This window comes from Trachurus japonicus, chromosome 19 (genome assembly GCF_045865225.1).
Source record: "Trachurus japonicus isolate A0001 chromosome 19, Traja_1.0".
NCBI lineage: Eukaryota > Metazoa > Chordata > Actinopteri > Carangiformes > Carangidae > Trachurus > Trachurus japonicus.
Genome location: NC_140925.1, coordinates 4,960,598 through 4,982,279, shown reverse-complemented (window position 1 = coordinate 4,982,279; position 21,682 = coordinate 4,960,598). Strand labels below are relative to the sequence as shown.

Here is a 21,682-nt window from a genome sequence, read left to right as displayed (position 1 = left end):
TTTGAATAAATTGTTTTTGCACATTTGATGTGTCACCTGTCTCGTTTCCGATTGTCTTAGAAGTCATCAGTGCGCTTTGCATTATGGGAAATGTAGTCCTGTTGGAAAGCAGACATTTCTTGCTCCTTAACCGCAAAGACCACAAGAGGGAGTCAAACTCCTCCTCATCCTCATGTGTAAATATAGTAAATCCTGAGTAAAACGTACTACAACTAATAATGGTGATGATAATGATAATAGCCTAATAATAAATGATGTAATAATTAACGTTTAATCAAAAAATAATGACAGTGAATGCTTTTCTTTTTAAAATGTACTATTAAAACTTAATTTAAAAACGTTTATTTGCTTTCCTAGGAGCATTAACACACAAAAAACTAACAAATCCCTAAATTTAGCTGTGTAGTAATTTTATTTTTTACATTTTTTTTAGCACAAAAGATATTGAAAATTTGAAAATAAACAAAGCATTTGAAAGTCTACTGTGCAATTCAAGAATACAATAATGACACCAAACTAATATGTAAAGAAATAAATAAAAATAAGATAAATATAATAAATATATTTAATTTCTTATAGTATCCCAAGGTATGACGCATAATATTACAGCCTCTTGAATGACTGTGGGTGCCCCAGGCGAAAAAGAAAAGAAAAAAATGTTATTTGACCTCAAACTGACCCCCTACTGATGTTTTTAATATAATAGCTCAGTGGATATTCTTCACCATTTTCTGACTCATTCACGTGCTATTAAATAACACACAAGAATGATATATTATTTAATATTTTTTCTCTCAGAGTGACTTCTCTTCATGTTCTGTCAGCATTATCCGGTTTTAATGGCCCGTATGACCTGGAAACCACCTTACCTGCACGGTCACGGACGGTGCAACCTGTGGATCAGCCTGCTGGTGTGGTGTGATGTGGTGTGGTGTGCCTTTTCTCATCGGTGAGCCAACAGCCAATCAGAGACGGGAGCTCTCACACCCTCGGCTTGTGATTGGCTGAAAGCTGAACGGGCTTCTGGGACGTGTGTGTGAGTCGCATTCATTCATGTTTACATTAGTAGGTTACAGCTCCACTTTGCCACGAGCCGAGACCACAACCCGACGGTAACGGAAACCGGCCACAGCGACGCCACAGAAGCCCGGTCGGTTAGAGAGACTCACCGGAAACAAGAGAAGAGGACACATTTTATTTTTTTGTAACGGTAACGTCCATTTCTTTTTTGTTTTTTTGTTTTTTGTAAGCCGTTTACAAGTTGGTAGCACTAGCTTGAGACTGTTGCTAAGGAGCAGTCGGCATCGCGTCACCATAGCAACGACACTGCACGTTCTACGTTATTTAAGTGGAGCCGTTAGTTTTTAGCTTCATGTTTGCTCTATTTTTATACAGATACAGACGAAATGAGACGTTTAAAGTGTGTCAAAAGAGAAAAACGATGTGCTTTCTTCAATTAATTAACTTAAATTCCGAGCAAATTTAGGTTTTTAGGTGTTTTCTGTCTGTTTCATTTATATGAGTAACGTTAAGCTACAGTAACTTAGCTAACTTAACAGATACTTTATTGATCCCACAGGAAATTAAGGTATCCAGTAGCGCACATTCATAAGGGAATGGTGGAGCAAAAATAAAAACACAGTAAGTAAGTAAGAAAAAATATAGCTACACAATACATCCATATAAATTATGTACATAAATATGTGATCCAACATAACTGTAAACATCCCACATATTTACAGTTACAGGAAGTAACTAAGTACATTTTCCCATGTACTGAAGGTGCTGGGGTTAAAGTCTTGTTATTTGACCTCCATTATACCAACAACCACTGCTAATGAACGGAAACTGTTATGTAATAACATATGTAAAATAAAACACAATTTATTAGAGGTACTGTTGTACTGAAGTGCAAATATTCTGATTCGCCAAATCATGTAAACTTAAATCAAATAATCAGTATTGATTTTTTTACATACATATAGTACCTGTCAATATTTGACCAATAATCCATCAAGCAGATAAATCAGTGTGATTTCTATAGGTTCAGTCTCTAGCTTTTAGTACCAATTTACATTTAATCAACTGACTTTACTCAGTGTGTTTTCTTGTTTTGTCAAGGTTTGTGTTATAGACCACAACTACACTTGTCGTTATAATGTGTTCATATTGTAGTTAGTTGTACAATCAAGACATTAAAATGAGCCTCATCTCTAATAACACCAGGATTAAATGGTGTCATAGTGTTTATTGTTTATTGTTAAGATTTTAGGTGCAGTCAACATCCAGTCATGTACTGGATGTTAATTTGGCCTTTTTTTTTGTTGTGGTTCATAAATGACAATTGCTCATTCCAGAGAGCAGGACAGACATTTCCTAATCACCAATATTAAGAATTTGTTGTACAAAAAAACAACAACAGCATTGCCTTCCTCATTTAATAACCTGAGATCTTTTTTTAATATGCAAACAATTCCTCTTTGCCTTATTTAATATCACTCCATAAAACCACATTATCCTCACATTAAAATATAATTGCTCTTCCCTGTAATTAAAGATTAAATACCTGCAAATGCCAAGTGCTTGAAGCTCAGCAGGTGATCTTTAAAGCATCATAAGGAAGACAAAGAGTAGATAAGTAAGTATGGAAGCGTGTAAGATGTCAGCTAATCAATAATTAATGCTGATTGACTGATTAATCAAGCAACCAGTGTTTGCCATTGTGTGTCATTCTTCCACCTCGTTATCATCCAGCCCCGTTTTATCTGATTGAAACCTGGTCGGCTGCCACGGCATCTTAGAAACTTAATACACATGTTGCCTCGTTTATCTGCTTTCTGTTCCTCTTTGCCAACCTTTTTTTTTTTTCCTCTCTCGCTGTATATTTAATGTCTTCAAGCTGCAGGTGCTGCGTTTCGTCTTGGCTGAGGAGATGGATGTCCAGCCCTGCTCTCTCTTACACCTGCGACACTTTTCAGCACAGATTTAAATTTAACGTTGAGGTGTTGAAAAGCACTTCTCCTATTTCAGTGGACAAATATCAGGGATTATCCCTCACTCCACTTGCTCCCTGCTGAGGTCACCTGATCATTTTCCCTTCATCGTGTCGAAGGGGATCAGGTGTTTGTCCCCATAGTTTTCTAATTGGTCACCAGATCCACCGCCGGGCCCTGCTGCTTGAGTGTGTATACCTGTAAGTCAATCTGAAGCGAAACCCTCCTTGTGATGATGCTAATCTTCCCGTGTCTCCAGAGGCAGACGCTGCTGCACTGAAGCTGAGATGTGGCTCTTCGGTTTTGTCTGCCGTCGAGGGCGACAGCGTCTGTAAGGGCCCTTAAAGACCACGGTCGGACTCCCAGGACCAAGGAGGCGTGAGACAGAGCAGAGACAGAAGGGGGCAGCATCTTCCATCGCCTTCATCCACACAAATGTAGGCTTAACTATGTAGGTGAGTGACTGTCACTTCTTCAGATCATGTTTGTAAGTTTTATTCAGAACACTTATAGCTAAAACTAATGCAGTTTAATCAATACACCAGTCAACATTTCATTTTAGAGAGCTGCTGATTCAACTTCAGGGTCAATTATGTGCTGCGTGATTGTGAGACAAAATACTTTTTATTGATCCCACGTGTGGGAAATTCGCCCGCAATGACGCACAGGACATGTAAAGTAAGGAATAAAAATATAAAGACAAAAATATGTATAAAACAAAATGTAGTGTTACAAAATATTATTTAAATAGAGAAAAATTATGTATAGTACATGTTGTTTGGTCAAAGATAGGTGGGCATGGATTCAAGTAAGAGGTGTTTCTAATATTTTGACCACACATTTATATCAGTAAAAAGACAGAAATCAGAAATATTAGACTCACAATTACTTCAAAGTTGAATCTGCACGTCCATGAGATTGTTAACATTATAATAACCTGCAGGAAAAGGATAATACAATTTTAAACAAATAGTTAATCAGTAGAAAATAAATTAGATTAAAGAATAATTTTAGTGATTTAGTGAATCAGTGAACATTTGTATCAAGATTTTCTGCCATTTTTGTTTTACAATGCAAATTAAACACCTTTCAGTTTTTGGAAAACAGCAAAATGTGGACTTTTGGACTATTTATGATGATAATTTAATATGAAAATTAGCACTTTACATGGGAAAAATAAGTGAGCCATAATAATTTCATCATTTAGATGTTTTTATATTCATGTAAATTTAATGTTCAGCCTTTCAGACTTAAGATAAATACATTGAACATCTACAGCAACAAGAGCTGGATGACAGAAACAAGAGTCTATCCCAACAAACAACTGTTATGCAATTTCTTCAAAGTAGGTTAGATGGTGTTAAATGTTGAATGTTGTGACATCAGGTAATCACCAAACTCGTTGCTAATGAGCCTGGTCATTGTTGGCCGAGGACAGGTAACACAAAGGTGTGTTAGGTGTTTTTGTCCCCGTACCTGTTGTTGCTGCACGCTGAGGGAGGACCTGGGAGAAATCCTCTGCAGGGATGTAACTGTAACTGTAACTGTAACTGGAGCCGGGCTGAGGTCAGTCGGGCGTCTCGGCCCCAATGTGAAGCTCACAGTTCAGGGCCAGGATTATCCAGATCACTGGATCAGAATACCGTTACCTAGCACCGTAACCTCCCACTGTGTACCTGGGATGTACCTCCTTAATGCCCCCGCCCTGCACCACCACCACCACGATCATTAGCAGGAATTAACTTGAACTCACCTTCACCCTCACACCAAGACACCAGATAGGAGGAGATCAGCTGAGACGCTGCCGTGTGGACGGATTTACAGACGAGGAATTAAACTCACCTGCTTTTACTTGGATAAACTTCTAGGAATTGTCAATAACACTGGACATGTTGAGCATAAAAACTCCTATTATTCTGAAAGGCTCACAATTCACCGATCTGGTTAAACACAAGACTGCACAGATGTACGAAGCCAAGACATAATCCACTATCAGGTGACGTAAAAAAAATATGTTTAGGGAAAGGCAGGGAGTTTATCATTTGAGAGGGGAACTTAATTTTAAGATAATTCATGTCACAACATCTCTGGAAAGTATGTGGGGTGAAATTGTGGGGAATGGTCTGGAGAAGGAGCTCAAAATAGTACAAACATAAAACTGTTTAAAAAATATATAAACATGTTTCTAAAAAAAAAAAAAAAAGAGGATCAGAAAGTAAGTTGGAGACTGAAATATTATTTTTGACTGCATAGGGATAGGTGCGTTGTTTATTGATTTGAATATTGGTTTGTTTGTATTTCGGGACACTATAACATGTGTTATTTATTTTATATGTCTTTTCATTTTTTAATATGTTTGAAATCTATCAATCTATCAAAATTTGTTGTGTTGAGCCACCACATAAACCCAGACTGAAATATCTCCAGTCCCATCATGGAGTTTGGATTTCTGGTTCAGAGAGAAATATCTCACCATGATTTTTGTTCCAGTGATTCTCAACCCTCCTGAGGATTTATTGCAATAACTTTGGTGACTCTCATTAACTTGCATTATAACAAAATAGCTGCACAATTATGGGCTACTTAGTGTTTAATGTGCCAACATTAAGACATTAAAACATCAAGCACAGTCAGGTTCAGTGAAACAGTGTCAGTCTGTTGGACATGTGACAAAATGAATGAATGAATGAAAGGAGGGGGTAAGAAGCCAAAGATTATTAAATCCCACAACTTCACCCTATTCTAATTCCAATATACACTTAAATAAGTTATAAAATAGTAACAATAGTATGATTATATTATAAATATATATATGAACACACACATAAATACACACCCACACATATAGTCACAATGAATTAAACTCTCCTAAAACCTCCATATGAGCCGTATCAGTGGCTGTTTACCTCTGTGACAAGCCAGTGAAAAGCAGCGCAGCGTTACACTGAATGTACTTATTCCTGTTCGGATTAATTCCCCTCTCTCTATTGTTGTCGTATTAACCACTATTTGTATCCGTCCTGCCACAATAACTCTTGAACGCCGGCGTGTGACAGCGCGCCGACAGCCGGGGCACTCACCTGATGAGAGAAATGGAAACGGAAACATGACTCCGTGCTGCACTTACAGCGTGTACTTTGTTCTGTTTGATTGAATTTCACCGAGAGGCCGCGCGGCAGCAGCAGCGGCACGTCCCATTAAAGAAGAACTATGTAAACGAGGAAATGAGAGTTGCAAAATGAAATGGGCATAATTCGTTTTTGTTTTTTATTTTTTTGTCAACACTATCAAGTTTTTTCTTTTTTTGTGTGTGTGCATCTGTTCATACTCATTTGTCTTTGTCCCCAACACATCCAGGATGGCACTACCTGTGGACAGCCCCGACAGGAACGACGAGGAACATAAATATGAGGGAGAGGGGGAGGGAGGGGAGGAGGGAGAGGAGGGCGAGAGCCACGCCGAGGTCTGCAGCACCCTCACCCTCACCCGCCGCCGCCGCCGCAGCCCGCCGCCCGCCACCAAGAAGAAGAAGAAATGCAAGAGGAGGTACTTTACTGCTGGAGCTCCTCCATTTGTTCTCGTGCACTTATTCTCCCTCTGCAGGTATATTAACCGCCGAGCGCCTCGCCACTTATGATTTCATAACGTGTCCTGGAGGCTCTTAAGTTTTTTGTTTTCCCATTTGTCCTCATGATGCCGGGGGGGAAAAAGGAGGATGAATGCAGTGGCGGCGGTGGCGTCTGTAGGTTCTTGCAGCAAAGCAGATGTCTGTCCCTCTGTCTGTGTCTCTTCTCTTCCAGATGACTGGTCATCAACCTCGCCAACTGCAAATACGAGAGCGGTACGTCAGCTATAATCGTCTGTCAGCGCAGATGTCTGCGGTCATTTCTTCATAATCGGCTGCATCTTTGGTCATGTAGAAATAATTAAAGTAAATGCAAATGTGGCCAAAAGTATGTGGACAAGTACTTTAGTCTGGGGCGGTTTCTATGGGTCCAATTAAAAGGACTCTTAAAGGGATAGTTCTAGATTTTGGCAAATTGGCCTATTGCCATAATCCCTATAGTCATAGCAGTAGGTTTGTTACCTTTAATTGTCGGTGCAAACTATTTATAGAATGGCGGAGCAGAGCCATGAGCTGCTCAGAGCTACGCTACAGAGGCTAATGAGATTTCTTGGTTTCCCTCATAAAACTCATTTAATACACAAGACAGAGTTGTTTTAGAGGGAAATACAGAGACTGTTTGCTGAAAAACTGCCCCTGACGGGAACACGCATCAGCGGTTTTGCATGAATTTCCCTCTAAAACAACTCTGTCTGGTAACGTTCTGTTATTATCTCATAGCGTGGTGAATGTGCAGGTCACAACTTGTCCACCAGAGCGTTGTGGAGTTGTTGGATTGTGTATTTGATGAGTTTGATGAGGGAAACCAAGAAATCCCATGAGCCTCCGTAGCATAGCTCTGAGCAGCTCTTGCTTGCGTTAAAGGTAACAAACCTACTGCTATGACTATAGGGATTGTGGCAATGGGTCAATTTGCCAAAATGTTGAACTATCCCTTTAAGATGTTATTTCAATCCTCCAATTTTGCAGCAACACAAACAAGCAAACAGGAAAACCAGCCAGTTAAAAGTTAGATATAAAAACCCTTTTTAAAAAAAAATAATCCCAGTGTGTTATTCCACAGTTTAGTAATCAGCCTGATCAGAAATCTTTGGTTTTGCACAAGAAATCTGATCAGACTGATTTCTAAACTGTGGAATAACAGTTTCCACGGACATCTGCATTGACAGACTTGACGTTGCATTTTATTTTTTAGATATTTATAAGTTATAAATATCTAAAAAAAAAAATGTCTACTGTGCCTCAGTGCGACGAGCTGCTAACAGATACGGCCTCAAAGAGCCGCAGACGGAGAACGACGACTGGACCCTGTTCTGGACCGACTGCTCCGTGACTCTGGACCGTGTGAAGGACCTGAAGCGTTACCAGGTATCTGACCGACCGCCGCCGCATCACTGCTCACTGCTCACTGCCGCCGTCATCACGTACTGTACGGCTAATTAAACTGAATTCTCATCACTGTGAGATTAGATAATTGTCCGGTGATTCAATCTTTACATATCGTTTTAATTATCCGTAATATGTTTACACGTGAAAGTGTTTTAGCCTGTGACAGATTTGCCGTCTAATTGGGTGAGTCGGTGCAGAAACTACTGAGCAAATTAATACCAATGTCTTCTCATTAAATAAAACCAAGGTGGATCGGTTTATTTATTTATTTAGCGTCTAGTCGTGCACATAAAAAAAAATCCAAAGTACCGTCCTGATAGGTTCACTGATTATTCCCCATATAAACACCATCGTCTGTGTTTTAATGTGTCTTTGCAGAAAATCAACCACTTCCCAGGGATGAGCGAGATCTGCCGTAAAGATTTACTGGCCAGAAACATGAACCGCATGCTGAAGCTTTTCCCCAAAGACTACAACATCTTCCCCAGGACGTGGTGCCTCCCCGCAGAGTCAGTTTTGTTTGGTTTTTTTTCTGCTTTTTGATGCTTTGAGCTCTTTCTCGTTTAGTTTCGCTGTGTCTCAGGATTTTAAAGGAGACATATTACGTCCCTTTTCCACAGATAAAAATAGTTCCTAGGTGTCTTAAAGACATGTCTGTGACATGCTTCAGTCAAAATCCCCCAAGGATCAAACATCACAGCTCTGTTCATCCTCTCAAAACAGCCCTCTTCAGAACAACTGGTTTCAGTGTCTGTCCCTTTAAATGCAAATGAACCACTGCTTGCCCCGCCCCCTTCTACCGGTCCCAGGTAGGGGTGTTATTATGCAAATTCGAAACCTAGTTTCCAAACACCCAAATATATGTTAAAGAGCCTTCAAAAAGTGATATTTCCATAATATGTCGTCTTTAAAGGGGACATATTATGCTCATTTCTGCTTCTTGACATGGTACCTTGATGTCTAAAAGTAATGTAAATAACATGCTTTGGTCAGAAAAAAACAAAAGATTGAGCATAGATGGGTTTTCTAAGCCGGGTGAAATTAAAACGGCTTGTTAAGAGACACATTTTCTGAATGAGGTATGCCATTATGTAACCAAATAATTTCCAGGAGATTGTAGCTAGGTACAATAGCACATTCAAAATAATTAAAAATGAGTTTTGCATAATATGTCCTTTAAAGCAGAAGTAAGATATTAAGAAAAATAGTTATATCTTCCATACTTCTATAGTGTCCATTTCCCATACTCTGCTCTGCTCTGAAATGTATAAAACTTTTCTCGTATCCTACAATTTTTATCCAATGAGGAGAGAGAACGGCATGCAGGGCTGTGTGTGCAGCCAAGGGACGCCGTGAATGTGGTGACGTAGGGACGAGGACTGTTATGGTGCGTTCAAGGCAGCCTGTAACTCGTGTTTTTCCGACCTGTGAAGTCGTACCAGTTCGATCTGGTACGAGTTCACGGGTCGGAAGTTACGAGTGGCCGTTATAGTGACTTTCACAGGTAAAACAGGTCGGAAAAACACGAGTGGGTTGCCTGGAACGCTACAAAGTCGTAAGTTGTGACTTGAAGCTGTAATTTACGGTTTCAAAAGCCGGCCTGGAACGCAGCATTAGCCAAAACGACCGGATCGCTTACTTCTGCTTTAACTCCTCATCTGATGATCGCACGCTTCACTCTGCAGCTACAGCGACTTCCAAGCTTACACCAGGGCCAAAAAAAACAAGACGTACATCTGCAAGCCAGACACCGGGTGCCAAGGCAAAGGCATCTTCATCACCAAGTCCAGCAAAGACGTTCCCCCGGGAGAACACATGATCTGCCAGGTTTACATCTCCAGGGTGAGAGAGAGTCTGTGAAGAAACACACGAACAACAACAACAACAACACACAAACAATAACACAGTTTCATGTTTAATGCTTCTGTTTTTGTTCCGCAGCCTCTCATCATCAACGGCTACAAGTTTGACCTGCGTATTTACGTGCTGGTGACGTCATGTGACCCGTTCAGCATCTTCATGTTTAAGGAGGGGCTGGCTCGCTTCTGCACCACACGGTACAACGAGCCGTCACACAACAACGTGGTGCGTTTAAAGGATCGTCGAGTCTGGAAGTCGAATCCATCAATACAGACGTTATGTAATGAGCTTTACAGGTTTTATTCCTCTGGGCCCTAAAAAGCTCCACATGCACCGTTTCCTCCTGTGTCAAGCTGCTTTAGGAAAATTACAACATCAGTTTTCTGTTCCTTAAAATTTACTTAAAGGGAGAGTTCAACATTTAGTCAGATCCTCCTCTCACCATAATCCCTATAGTCACAGCAGTAGGTTCATTATCTTTAATTCTCGGTGCATGTTGTTTTGAGATCGGCGGGGCAGAGACGTGAGCTGCTCAGTGAACACAATGGAGGTGAACGGTACAGGTCCCCTGTCCTTCATCAAACTCATCAAATACACAATCCAACAACTCCACAATGCTCTGGTGGACAAGTTGTGACCTGCACATTCACCACGCTATGAAATAATCATGTAACATTAGAGACAGAGTTGTTTTAGAGGTAAATGCAGCCGGAACTACATTCGAGACACGGCTGCTGGGCGGAGGGATTTCAAAAGTAGTTCAGCTTCATGTATTGTAATGTTATATAATTATACATGATTATCTCATAGCGTGGTGAATGTGCAGGTTGAATTATTCCTTTAAGTTTATTAAAATCTTCTTTATTTCTTTTCAGACAGGTCTGTATATTTCTGTAGAGAGTAGTCGGGTCCAGAGTGCTCAGGAAGTTTTTTTTACACGTGATGAGCGACCCATAAGTTGCAGAGAGAAGGAGATCAATCCAAGGCCCTCCTCTAGCAAAAAATATAAAAAAACCTTATTGAGTTGGCTATTTCATCATGAAATGTTTAAAAACAGACTAGTCAATGTAAAAAAAATGGAGCTACAGTAGGATACAACCCACACGTAGCGGCAAATATTTATGTCTTGTGTCTGATGTCCCGGTCCTGTGCTGTGTCTTTTTTTTCTTCCCGATCAGGAAGACGTGTGCATGCATCTCACCAACTACTCCATCAACAAAAACAGCGAGAACTTCGTCCGTGACGAGGACATCGGCAGCAAACGGTAGAAACGTCCTGTGACTGATATTCTGACGTCACTAAACACTCAACATCCAGTGGTGCAGTCTAATATGTTGTACTGTTCGTAACCTGTATCACATAGACCAGGGATGTCAAAACTCATTTTAGTTCAGGAGCCACATACATATCTGAATCTCTGAATTTGACGAGCCGCACCAGTACAATAACAGCATAACAACCTATAAATAATGAGAACTATAAACCTTTCCCTTTGTTTTAGTGCAGAGAAGTACATTATTAAGATGTTTTACACTAAATAAACTGTCCTTTTATAAAACATGTTATGAACAACCTGAAATTTCTTGCGAAAAATGTGTGCAATTTCAACAACATTATGCCTCTTCTGTGTAACTTTCACAACGCACGTTTGACACCCCTGATGTAGAGTATAGTTGGATAGTTTTGTTAGGTAGGTTAGGTTAGGTTAGGTAAGCTTTATTGATGCCGCATGGGGAAACTATTAAACAACATAAACATGACACCAGATGCACAACAAACATAGTAAAGGCCAATGAAACATGATCTAAAAGTAGGACATAATTGAAAAAGAGGAGAACATGAAGAAATACCACAAAAGCCTGATAAAAGTGAATAAATACTGAATAAAAGGTAGTAGTTACTAGTTACACTGAAATATTAATGCATTTTAAGTGGGTGTACCTGCGTATCACATAGACTACACCACTGCTCACATGAGTTTCACATCTGTCTTCATGTAAACCCGGTGTTTTGTTGTTTGTTTTTCTTGTTGCGTAGAAAGCTCTCGACCCTGAACAGGCACCTGGAGTCCATGTGCTGCAACACGGAGAAGCTGTGGAACGACATCGAGGACGTGATCATAAAGACTCTGATCTCGGCTCACCCCATCCTCAAGCACAACTACCACACCTGCTTCCCCAACCACACCACGGGCAGCGCCTGCTTCGAGATCCTGGGCTTCGACGTGCTGCTGGATCAGCGCCTCAGGCCCTGGGTGCTGGAGGTGAACCACCTCAACTCCTCTGTTTAATACGTAACACAACACATCGGCCGTAAAACACTCAGACTCGTTATTTTTTGTCCTTGACAGGCAGAAAAGTATCAATAGCGAATTTTTAACCACTTAATATCCCCCCCCCCCCATCGTATTTCACTGTCTGACAGTTTCACATATTTCCTGTATGAGCCGGTTCCAGCTCTTTATTGGAGCTTTATGATGTTTACACTGAGTTAAATATTCAAACACAGACCTCCATGTTTTTATAGCTGCATCGTTCCATCAACAGTGAAGCGTTACAGATTTCTTACACAACATTTTATACAGAGTTTTCCCCGATTCCAGCCACGTGTGGAAACTCTAAAGCAAATAAGTTTGTTCAATAACTGATATCAGATGTCTGATGCTTGTTTTTTTTAATATATATTAGTGGTGAGCATCCTCACTGGTCACACGATTCAATTCGATTATGATTGACCAGTCTATGATTCGACTATACGATGCATTTCGATACATTTTAATGCATTTCGATGCATCACATCCTCAGTTTTCTATGTTGCCACACATGGCCTTTTCATTAATTAACATAAATAGCCAGATGAATATGGTATTTACACAAAATTAAATATCCAAAAAATATCATTTAAATGCATTTCCACAATACAACAGCTTCCTTGGAGTCTGAACACACAAAGAAAAAGAAAAGGCCTAACAGTCTACTTAAAGGTGCACTTGTTAATTTCTCAAAAACAAAAAGTAAATCTTGGCATTGTGCTTTAAAATAAAATAAACCACTGTCTCTTGAATTAATTATTTGAATTTAAAAATCGATTGTGTGCATCAATTCAGAATCGTCCCATGAAGAATCTCGATGCATCTTTGAAACGATTATTTTCGGCGCCCCTAATATATATATACAGGTAATACTCAGAAAATTTGAATATCGTGAAAAAGTTCATTCACTTCCCCATGATTGCGAACTGTACTGAACCAGACAGAGAGCTTTTAAAGGCTCAGGAACCCTTTGCAGGTGTTTTGGATTAATTGGCTGACGAGGCTGTGACAATTTGAGCTACAACATTGAACTTTTTCACGATATTCTAATTTTTTGATTGGGGTTTTCATAAGCTGTAAGCCATAATAATCAAAATTCTAACAAATAAAAGCTTGAAATATCTTGCAATGCCTGTTATGAGTCTAAATAATATATTCATTTCACCTTTTAAGTTGAATTACTTAAATGAATGAACTTTTTCACGATATTCTAATTTTCTGAGTATTACCTGTATATATGTGTGTGTGTCAAGGTGAACCACTCGCCGAGCTTCACGACCGACTCCCAGCTGGACCGGGAGGTGAAGGACGCGCTGCTGTACGACACCCTGGTCCTCATCAACCTGGGCGCCTGCGACCGCCGCAAGATCACCAAGGAGGAGCGGCGGCGGGTGAAGGACCGGCTGCAGCAGCACCGATCCAGAGAGGCACGGTACGGAGCCAGTGGTGGACAGTACTGTACTTAAGTACATATACAGAGGATTGTACTTTACTTGAGTATTAGATTTCTTTGGTACTTATTACTCTTACTTGAATACATTTCCAAGACAAATATTTTTACTTTTACTCAAGTTAATTTCTAGGAAGGCTGAAAAGTACTCGTTACTTTCAGGTCTGCTCTTTTTTTTTTCTAAAATCCTATTGGACACAAGCTGTGTTTGTCAAAGAAGGAAACCCTAACCCCTAAAAGCAGCACATCAGTGCAGCTGGTTTCAAAGAGTTAAAGCAGAAGTAAGCGGAATATTTGTGTTAATATAAGTCTTAAATAGTTATATCTTCCGACAGCAATCACTTACATAGAGTGTTTGGACCGAAACACGGGTCTGTCAGTCCCTCTGCTCTGCTCTGAGCCGAAGAGAAAACATTTATCGTATCCTACAATTTTTATCCAATGAGGAGAGAGAACGGCATGAAGGGCTGTGTGTGCAGCCAAGGGATGTGCGTGAATGTGGTGACGTAGGGACGAGGACTGTTATGGTGCGTTCAAGGCAACTCGTAACTCATGTTTTTCCGACCTGTGAAGTCGTACCAGTTCGATCTGGTACAAGTTCACGGGTCAGAAGTTACGAGTGGCCGTTATAGTGACTTTCACAGGTAAAACAGGTCGGAAAAACACGAGTGGGTTGCCTGGAACGCTACAAAGTCGTAAGTTGTGACTTGAAGCTGTAATTTACGGTTTCAAAAGCCTGCCTGGAACGCAGCATTAGCGAAAACGACCGGATCGCTTACTTCTGCTTTAATTCTCAGAAACAAGAGTTAAAAGGTCCTTAAATTCATTTAGAAAAAATTATAGTAATTCATTGATGTGAAAAATAAGAAATTTACTCTTACTCTTACTTTTACTTAAAGTAAATTTAAAAGCATGTACTTTTGGATACTTAAGTACCTTTAAAAGCAAGTACTTTTTTACTCTTACTCGAGTAACATGTCGACTGAGCTACTTTTACTTGTAACGGAGTAAATTTTGACCAGTAGCATTTGTACTCTTACTCAAGTACTGGGGTCGAGTACTCTGTCCATCTCTGTACGGAGCTGACGGAGGAGGGAGGGTGGGGGTGAATGTTTCCCCCCAAGGTCACACGTCCTGCAGACACTAGCTGAACTGTGTGCAGGTGACCGTAACTCTGTGTGTGTGTGTGTGTGTGTGTGTGTGTGTGTGTGTGTGTGTGTGTGTGTGTGTGTGCTCCCCAGGTCGGAGGAGCTGCGTCAGTGCCAGGCGGCCACGGTGGAGCAGATGGAGCGCTACGAGGCCAAACACCTGGGAGGCTTCAAGAGGATCTACCCCAGGGAGGGAGGAGACAAATACGACAAGTACTTCAAACACAGCAGCTCGCTCTTCCAGGAGACGGCGGCGTCCAAGGCCAGAGAGGAGTGTGCCAGGTACCCGCCGCAAACACACCGCACGCCACGCCGACATCGCCATCGCCCACGCCGCAGGATGCTGGGACACAGTTACAGAGATTAAACCCGTGACACAGAGATTTGACAGCTCAAAAATATCCAAAAATATGAATATATTTTAAAGGGACAACGAGGAGTTTCTCCATCAGCAGAACAAAAAAATTCCGCGACAATAAAAAAGTCTCATATTAATGTGGATGAATTTCCACTACCCACACTTGTTAATGGGCCCATTTTCGATAAATATATCGTTTTGTCTCTATCGTTATTTTGTTATTATTAGTGGTGGCGGAAACGCTGGTCGAGCCGACCTGCGTTTCCTTACTTTCGGTTTCGCGGACGCTGCCCGGCGGGTCATGAGAATAACGCCGCCGAATCGCCGTTCATGGTCGGAACTACGATGGTATCTGATCGTCTTCGAACCTCTGACTTTAATTCTTGATGAATGAAAACATGAGTCTGTCTTGCGCCGGTCAAAGCGCGCGGAGGCTCATAAATGTAGTGTGAAAACTCTTTGCTTTTCCAAAACTCCTCGTTGTCCCTTTAATCTGGACCAATTTACAATACACTTAGATTACAAAACCAAACCAACTCCACCTGTATAGTATCTTTAACACCTCCTCTTATCAATAATATGAGAGCACATGTGTATGAATACAAGAGTTAAAGTCAGTTCTTCCTCCTGTTTATAGCCAATAAACAATAATAATATTCCTTTACATCACTAAAGAGGAGGTCACATCCAGTCAGGACTTTCTCCTCCTCTTCTCTTTTAAAATGTGCAGCGCATCTTAGGATGTTTCCTGAATACATACGTATCAATCAGTGCGCTAATTAATGACCTAAATGGATTATGCAGAAATAACAACACCCTCAACATTTCCTCTAATTATAAATTCAGTGTGTTTCCTCCTCCTCTGCCCTTTGCTGTTGGTCGTTAATAATGTACGAGACCTGAGCTCCACGTGCACCCAGATAAGTATCGTACACACTCACAAATAGGTGGCTATAAAACATGTCTGTGGGGAATCTGTGTGTGTGTGTGTGTGTGTGTGCAGGACAAAGGACAAAGAGGCTTCAGCTCTGGATGTTTGTTTATATAGAAATATAAAGACTGTAACATAAAGACAGAATCAGACCTGGATCAGTCTCCCAGGTTTAATTATCATCATTAACAAACATCACATTACACTGAAAACATGAATTAAATCAGACAATGATGAGCACACACACACATATTATTTTCTTTTTATTATCTTTTCCTTTCAATTAACAGACAACGAAAAACACAATACAGAATAATCAGACAATGTGATGAAGTAAAAAAATATATATAAAAAAGAAATAAAAGAACAACTACTAATTCAAATAATTACATAAGGTTTCAGTCAGGGGAAACATTTTCATCAATATATGCACTAGGCACCATAACAACAAACACATGTAGACTGAGATGTAGACTTATAATTGCATATGCCTATATAGTTAATTACAAGTATAAAAAACAAACAAGAAAAAATATATATAATATCTATAAGAAACATATTTTCTCATACATATTCTACTATATTTGGCTTCTCCTTCTGCTATTTATTGTTATGTAACAATGAGATTTTAATTTAAAAACTGCATATTTGAGTTTTAAGCTCAGGATCACAGTAGAAGGAAATGTAGAAATGTAAATATAAACTGTTCCAGCCTCATATAGAAGACAATAAAGGCCCAGTGCACATTAATTAATCAGTAATAATATCCCTGTAATGTAACGTATATATCCATATACTGTATAATGCATGTGTGGGTGAAAAAGATTCAAAGGAGACAAAGATTAAAAAAAGACGAATGGGTTTAATTATCAGTTAACGATGTGAACTCATCAGAGACGGAGCCTCAACAAGTTTCTCTCTGTTTTTGTTTTTGTTTTGTTTTGTTTTTGTTCAGGCAACAACTGCAGGAGCTGCGTCTGAAGCAGGAGCAGCGGGAGCGGGACCAGAGGGGGGGGCGGAGGAGAGAGCTGCAGGGGGAGACGGCGGGGGAGAGAGCCAAACCACCATCACTACCACTACAACCACCAGCACCACTGCTGCTGCCGCCGCCACGGCAACCGTCAGCCCCACCGTCGCCCCCCTCCTCCTCCTCTCAGTGCGGCGACTGCAGCCCAGAGACGGTGAGTTAGTTAGAAACACGCAGCGACCGCAACCGACCAGCAGGGGGAGTCGAACCTGCTGCTGATGGATGCTTCATATTCTGCCTGACCCCTCACACTCACACTCTCACACTAAATGTATATTTACCCAATTTAGATTAGAGCAGAATAATATTCCTGCTGATAAACTTTTATTGGACGTCGTCTCTCATTTTAAAAATTCAAATATGTTTTATTGTCGGGAGCTGGAAAAAGGAAGAAGGAGCGATCGGCGTTATCAAGGTTACCGCTCTGACAGTAACGGCTAATATATTGTAAATACACACCAGTGGCTACATAGACGGTCGGGCAATAAAAACAAATTGAATCAAACGCCCCCTCTCTGTTTCTCTGCAGCCGCCTCTGTCCAGTCGGTCGCTGGATGCCGAGGCGGTGACGGCGGTCCGAGAGCAGCAGCAGGAGGAGGAGGTGAAGAAGGAGGAGAAGGAGGAGGAGAAGGCGGCAGCGGCAGCAGAGCGGGAGGAGCAGGAGCGGCGGACGGCGTTGCTCCGCAGGAAGAAGCTGCTGCAGGACCTGGGGGTGGTGGACCAGGTCTACCAGCTGCTGCACGGCCGCAGCGAGGGAGGGGGGGCGGCCCCGCAGGACGACAGGGACGGCTGCTGCCACGGCAACGGGACGACGACGCAGCAGCAGCAGAGACAGGTGAGACAGCAGAGGACAGGTGAGACAGCAGAGGACAGGTGAGACAACGACGGTCACATGGTCTCAGTCTGTTTCCTCCTCGGTGATGTGAGCGTCTCTGTTTCAGCTGGAGGCTCTGACGCAGTTCCCCCCCAGGACGAAACAGCAGCAGCCGAGCAGCACGCAGGTCCCACGACAGGTACACACACACACACACACACACACACACACACACACACACACACACAGACACACACACACAATGTGATCAACAGATATGGTCACATCTGTCTCCACATCTGGTTGGTTGATAAAGAGCAGAAGCTGCTTTCACCGTTAAAACAGAAACAATCTGTGTAGATTCAGTTCCTTTGTGTCTGTTACTGACTTTAACTTTTTATTTTAAGAGGAAATAACATAATTTTCTATATATTTTTTTTTTCTATATTTATATTATGAATTATTTTTATTTGATTTGCTGATTTTCTCTATTAGGGTTATATGTATACAAATACATATAAATATTTGAAGTATAAAAACAGTGAAAAAAACATTTACATTCCCTGTGTCCACAGTGACGTCTTCAATTAATTGGTTTTGTCCAAAATAAGAAAATGAATTTTCTGTTGTTTATGAAAAAGAAAAAACTGAAAAGTGTCAGAGGGAGAAATATCTGAATATTTTAATATAATATATAAACAAATGAGGGAATATTTGGCTTTTTTGTTTGGAAAAAAAAACTACTAAAACCATTAATCAATTATTTAAATTAATTTATATAAATATATATATTTTTCATATTAATTTTCTTTCAATCAACTCATTAATAGTTGAATTCTGTAGAAGTGTTGGTTTTAACACTGACGTGTGTGAATCAGCTGCTCTGTGGATAAAAGACGATGAACAGCATCAAATTATTTTCGGTGAATTCAAACTTATTAACGATTAAATAATAATAATAATTATTATTATTATAACTTGTATTAATTATTGATCCGTTATCTGTGTTTTCTCAGCAGCAGCAGCTCGTCCAGTCCCACTCCACTCAGCAGCGTCTCCTGAGGCCCCCCATGGAGCCGCAGGAGCCCAGGGGCCGCCGGAGAGCCGGGGACGTACGGAGGAACATCAGCGCCAAGCGCACACACTGGCCAGGTACACAGTACACATCTGTACACACACATCTGTACTGTAAACATCTGTAAACACACATCTGTACACACACATCTGTAAACACAGCTCTGCTCTCTGCTGCCGTGACAGGAAACAGAAACAGATCAGTGATTTTTTAAAATCTTTTCCACACTGTTTTTCTATTTGTAGCTTTTTTTTGTATAGAATATAAAAAAAACATGTTTTGTTCTGTACTTTAAAAACAAAACTGTCTTTTTAACATTTTATATCAAAACTACTTTCTTTATAATTAAAAATTACAAGTGCTAAGAAGCAGCGCTCAGCATTTAGCATCACAAATATTCAAATAATATTCAAATAATTCAGTTTTTAATTCTTATTATTGCTGTTTAATAATAGAGGAGTTGCGAGCAGCAGCTTTATTATTATTTTTTTTTTTTTTTCATTTCATTTTGATTTATTGCATTCATGGTATACATTCTTCACAAGGTTGCACAAAATTACATAATGTACACATTGTCACCATGAATGAAAAGGAGCAGGATGAAGAAAACTTATAGTACCTGCCCCTCTCTGTTGTTATAATTACATTGGCTTACTTCAACACCAATATTATACTCTATTTCAAAATATTAAAGATGCTGAAACATAGTAGTGACATGAAAACAAACAAAATAGCAGCGGACACCACTTCACGTCTATCTATCTTTTTCTCTTTCTCCTTCTTCTTTTTTGTAGACGCTTATCTTTTCTTTTTTTAAACATTTTCTTAAACTGAGACATAGGCTACTTGTACAACTTTTCAGTTCCTTGCTTTGTGAATGCCATAATTTTACACCTGCAACAGAAATACACATTTGTTTTAAAGGGGACATATTATGCTAATTTCTGCTTCTTGACATGGTACCTTGATGTCTAAAAGTAATGTTAGTAACATGCTTTGGTCAGAAAAACCAAAAGATTGAGCATAGATGGGTTTTCTACACACCAGTTTCACAGCCCTGCTCTAAACGGTCGGTTTAAAGCTTCGCTCTGGTAGCTGAGGTAACCATGGGAGCGAGGGCTTGAATATTCACATCACCCGGCTTGTGATGTAATTAGCCGGGTGAAATTAAAACGGCTTGTAAAGAGACACATTTTCTTACTATCGCAGTTTACAAAATATTGACGTAGTTGTCAAAACTGACATTTAAGGGGTGAGGAGGCGCTCCGGATACGCAAATACACATACTAAAGCAATGAAAAAGTGAGTATGTCCCCTTTAAGCTGAACCTTGCAAATGTCTGTTTGTAATAAACACATCATTAAAACCTGAGTGAACTCTATTTTCTCCTCTTCCTCCTCCTCAGTCGTCTCTGTTGCCGTGAGACAGGACAGCCGGAGCAGCGTCCTCTCCGACCCGCGGTCCCGTCCCGCGGTCCCGCTCGTAAACCACCACCACCACCACCACCACCGCCCCCCCGGCCCCGGCCCCGGCCCCGGCCCGGCCCCCCCCGGACCCCCCGGCCGCTGCGCCGCCTACACGTCCCACGACCCCGCCGCCCTGCAGAGCCTCCTCGTCATCTCCACCCGGGCGCCGCTGGTCCGCAGGCCTGGCTTCTCTCACATGGTCCACAGCTCGTCACGCAGGGCCCCCCCCCAGCACGGAAAAGGGCAGTGAAGACCCCCCTCTACAACCCTATACCCCCCCACACCACAGAGACCTCATGACCCCTCAGAGACCAGCAGAGTCCAGATCTGCTGCTCCGACCCTGAAGACAGAGACTTGAGGCCCGACGCTGTGACAATAAACTAACACACTGTGTCTTTGAACGCCTCGTAGGTTTTATACATGTGACATGACACCTGCAGTTCACTCTGCCGCCGCCTCCTCCTCCTTCTCCTCCTCCTCCTCCTTCTCCTCCTCCTCCTCCTCAGAGCTGACTTTATAACGTTTTACACTCACTCGTTGTGTTTTCAGGGATTTGACACGTTTTCACTCGGAGGACGAGTTCGTGTTCGGTGCCAAAATAAAAGCACAGGCCTCATTTAACACAACGTGGAGCAACAGAGACTCAAACTCTGCATCATCTCTGGATCTACACATGCATTGATTATTGGGTTTGGATTTGAGCTTAAACTAATGAATTAGATTCAAATTCACATTTATTGATAATAAAAATATCACTTATTAATATTATGTCTTAATTTTAAAAAACAAACACAGAGGGAAGTTGTAAAAATAAAGGCCTGCTGCTTTTTCTTTTTATCTCAAGGGAATTTGTTTGTTTTTGTCAAGAACTGAAAATGACTTCATTTGCACTGATGGACAATGAAATAGACTCTTTTTTTCTTTTTTTTTACCAGTGAAAATAATGTTTTTTATTCCCATTTATTATTCATGATTTTTATATTAAAAATAATATTTATCTTCATTATTTGATTTTTATCTTGGTTGATTTCTGCTGCTGTGTGGTTTGATCTGAGCTGAAGAGGCCATAAAGTTTAACAGCTCATCTGTGTCTTTGTTCTGGTCTCAGACTGAAAACACAAAGACACAAAGTCCTCCTCCACAATAAAACACCAACACTTCACTAAAGATTATTTTTATTTAAAATGTGCAGATATTTCATTAAATTTTTATTATCACCATGGGGGAAAAAACA

The 21,682-nt window shown here is 40.7% G+C and overlaps 1 protein-coding gene across 1 annotated transcript; it reads left to right on the top strand.

The window, feature by feature from the left end:
* The first annotated feature begins 1,018 nt into the window (after window positions 1–1,018).
* On the top strand, window positions 1,019–20,726 carry ttll6 (tubulin tyrosine ligase-like family, member 6). Its single transcript, XM_085761637.1, is given in 17 exon segments — window positions 1,019–1,210; window positions 3,253–3,444; window positions 6,351–6,539; window positions 6,794–6,834; window positions 7,865–7,986; window positions 8,386–8,516; window positions 9,693–9,849; window positions 9,949–10,092; window positions 11,046–11,131; window positions 11,905–12,130; window positions 13,432–13,610; window positions 14,870–15,058; window positions 17,021–17,246; window positions 17,622–17,927; window positions 18,034–18,105; window positions 18,923–19,058; window positions 20,387–20,726. Coding segments are annotated over 16 exon segments (2,517 nt in total). The 5' UTR covers window positions 1,019–1,210; window positions 3,253–3,442; the 3' UTR covers window positions 20,698–20,726.
* The last annotated feature ends 956 nt before the right edge of the window (window positions 20,727–21,682 follow it).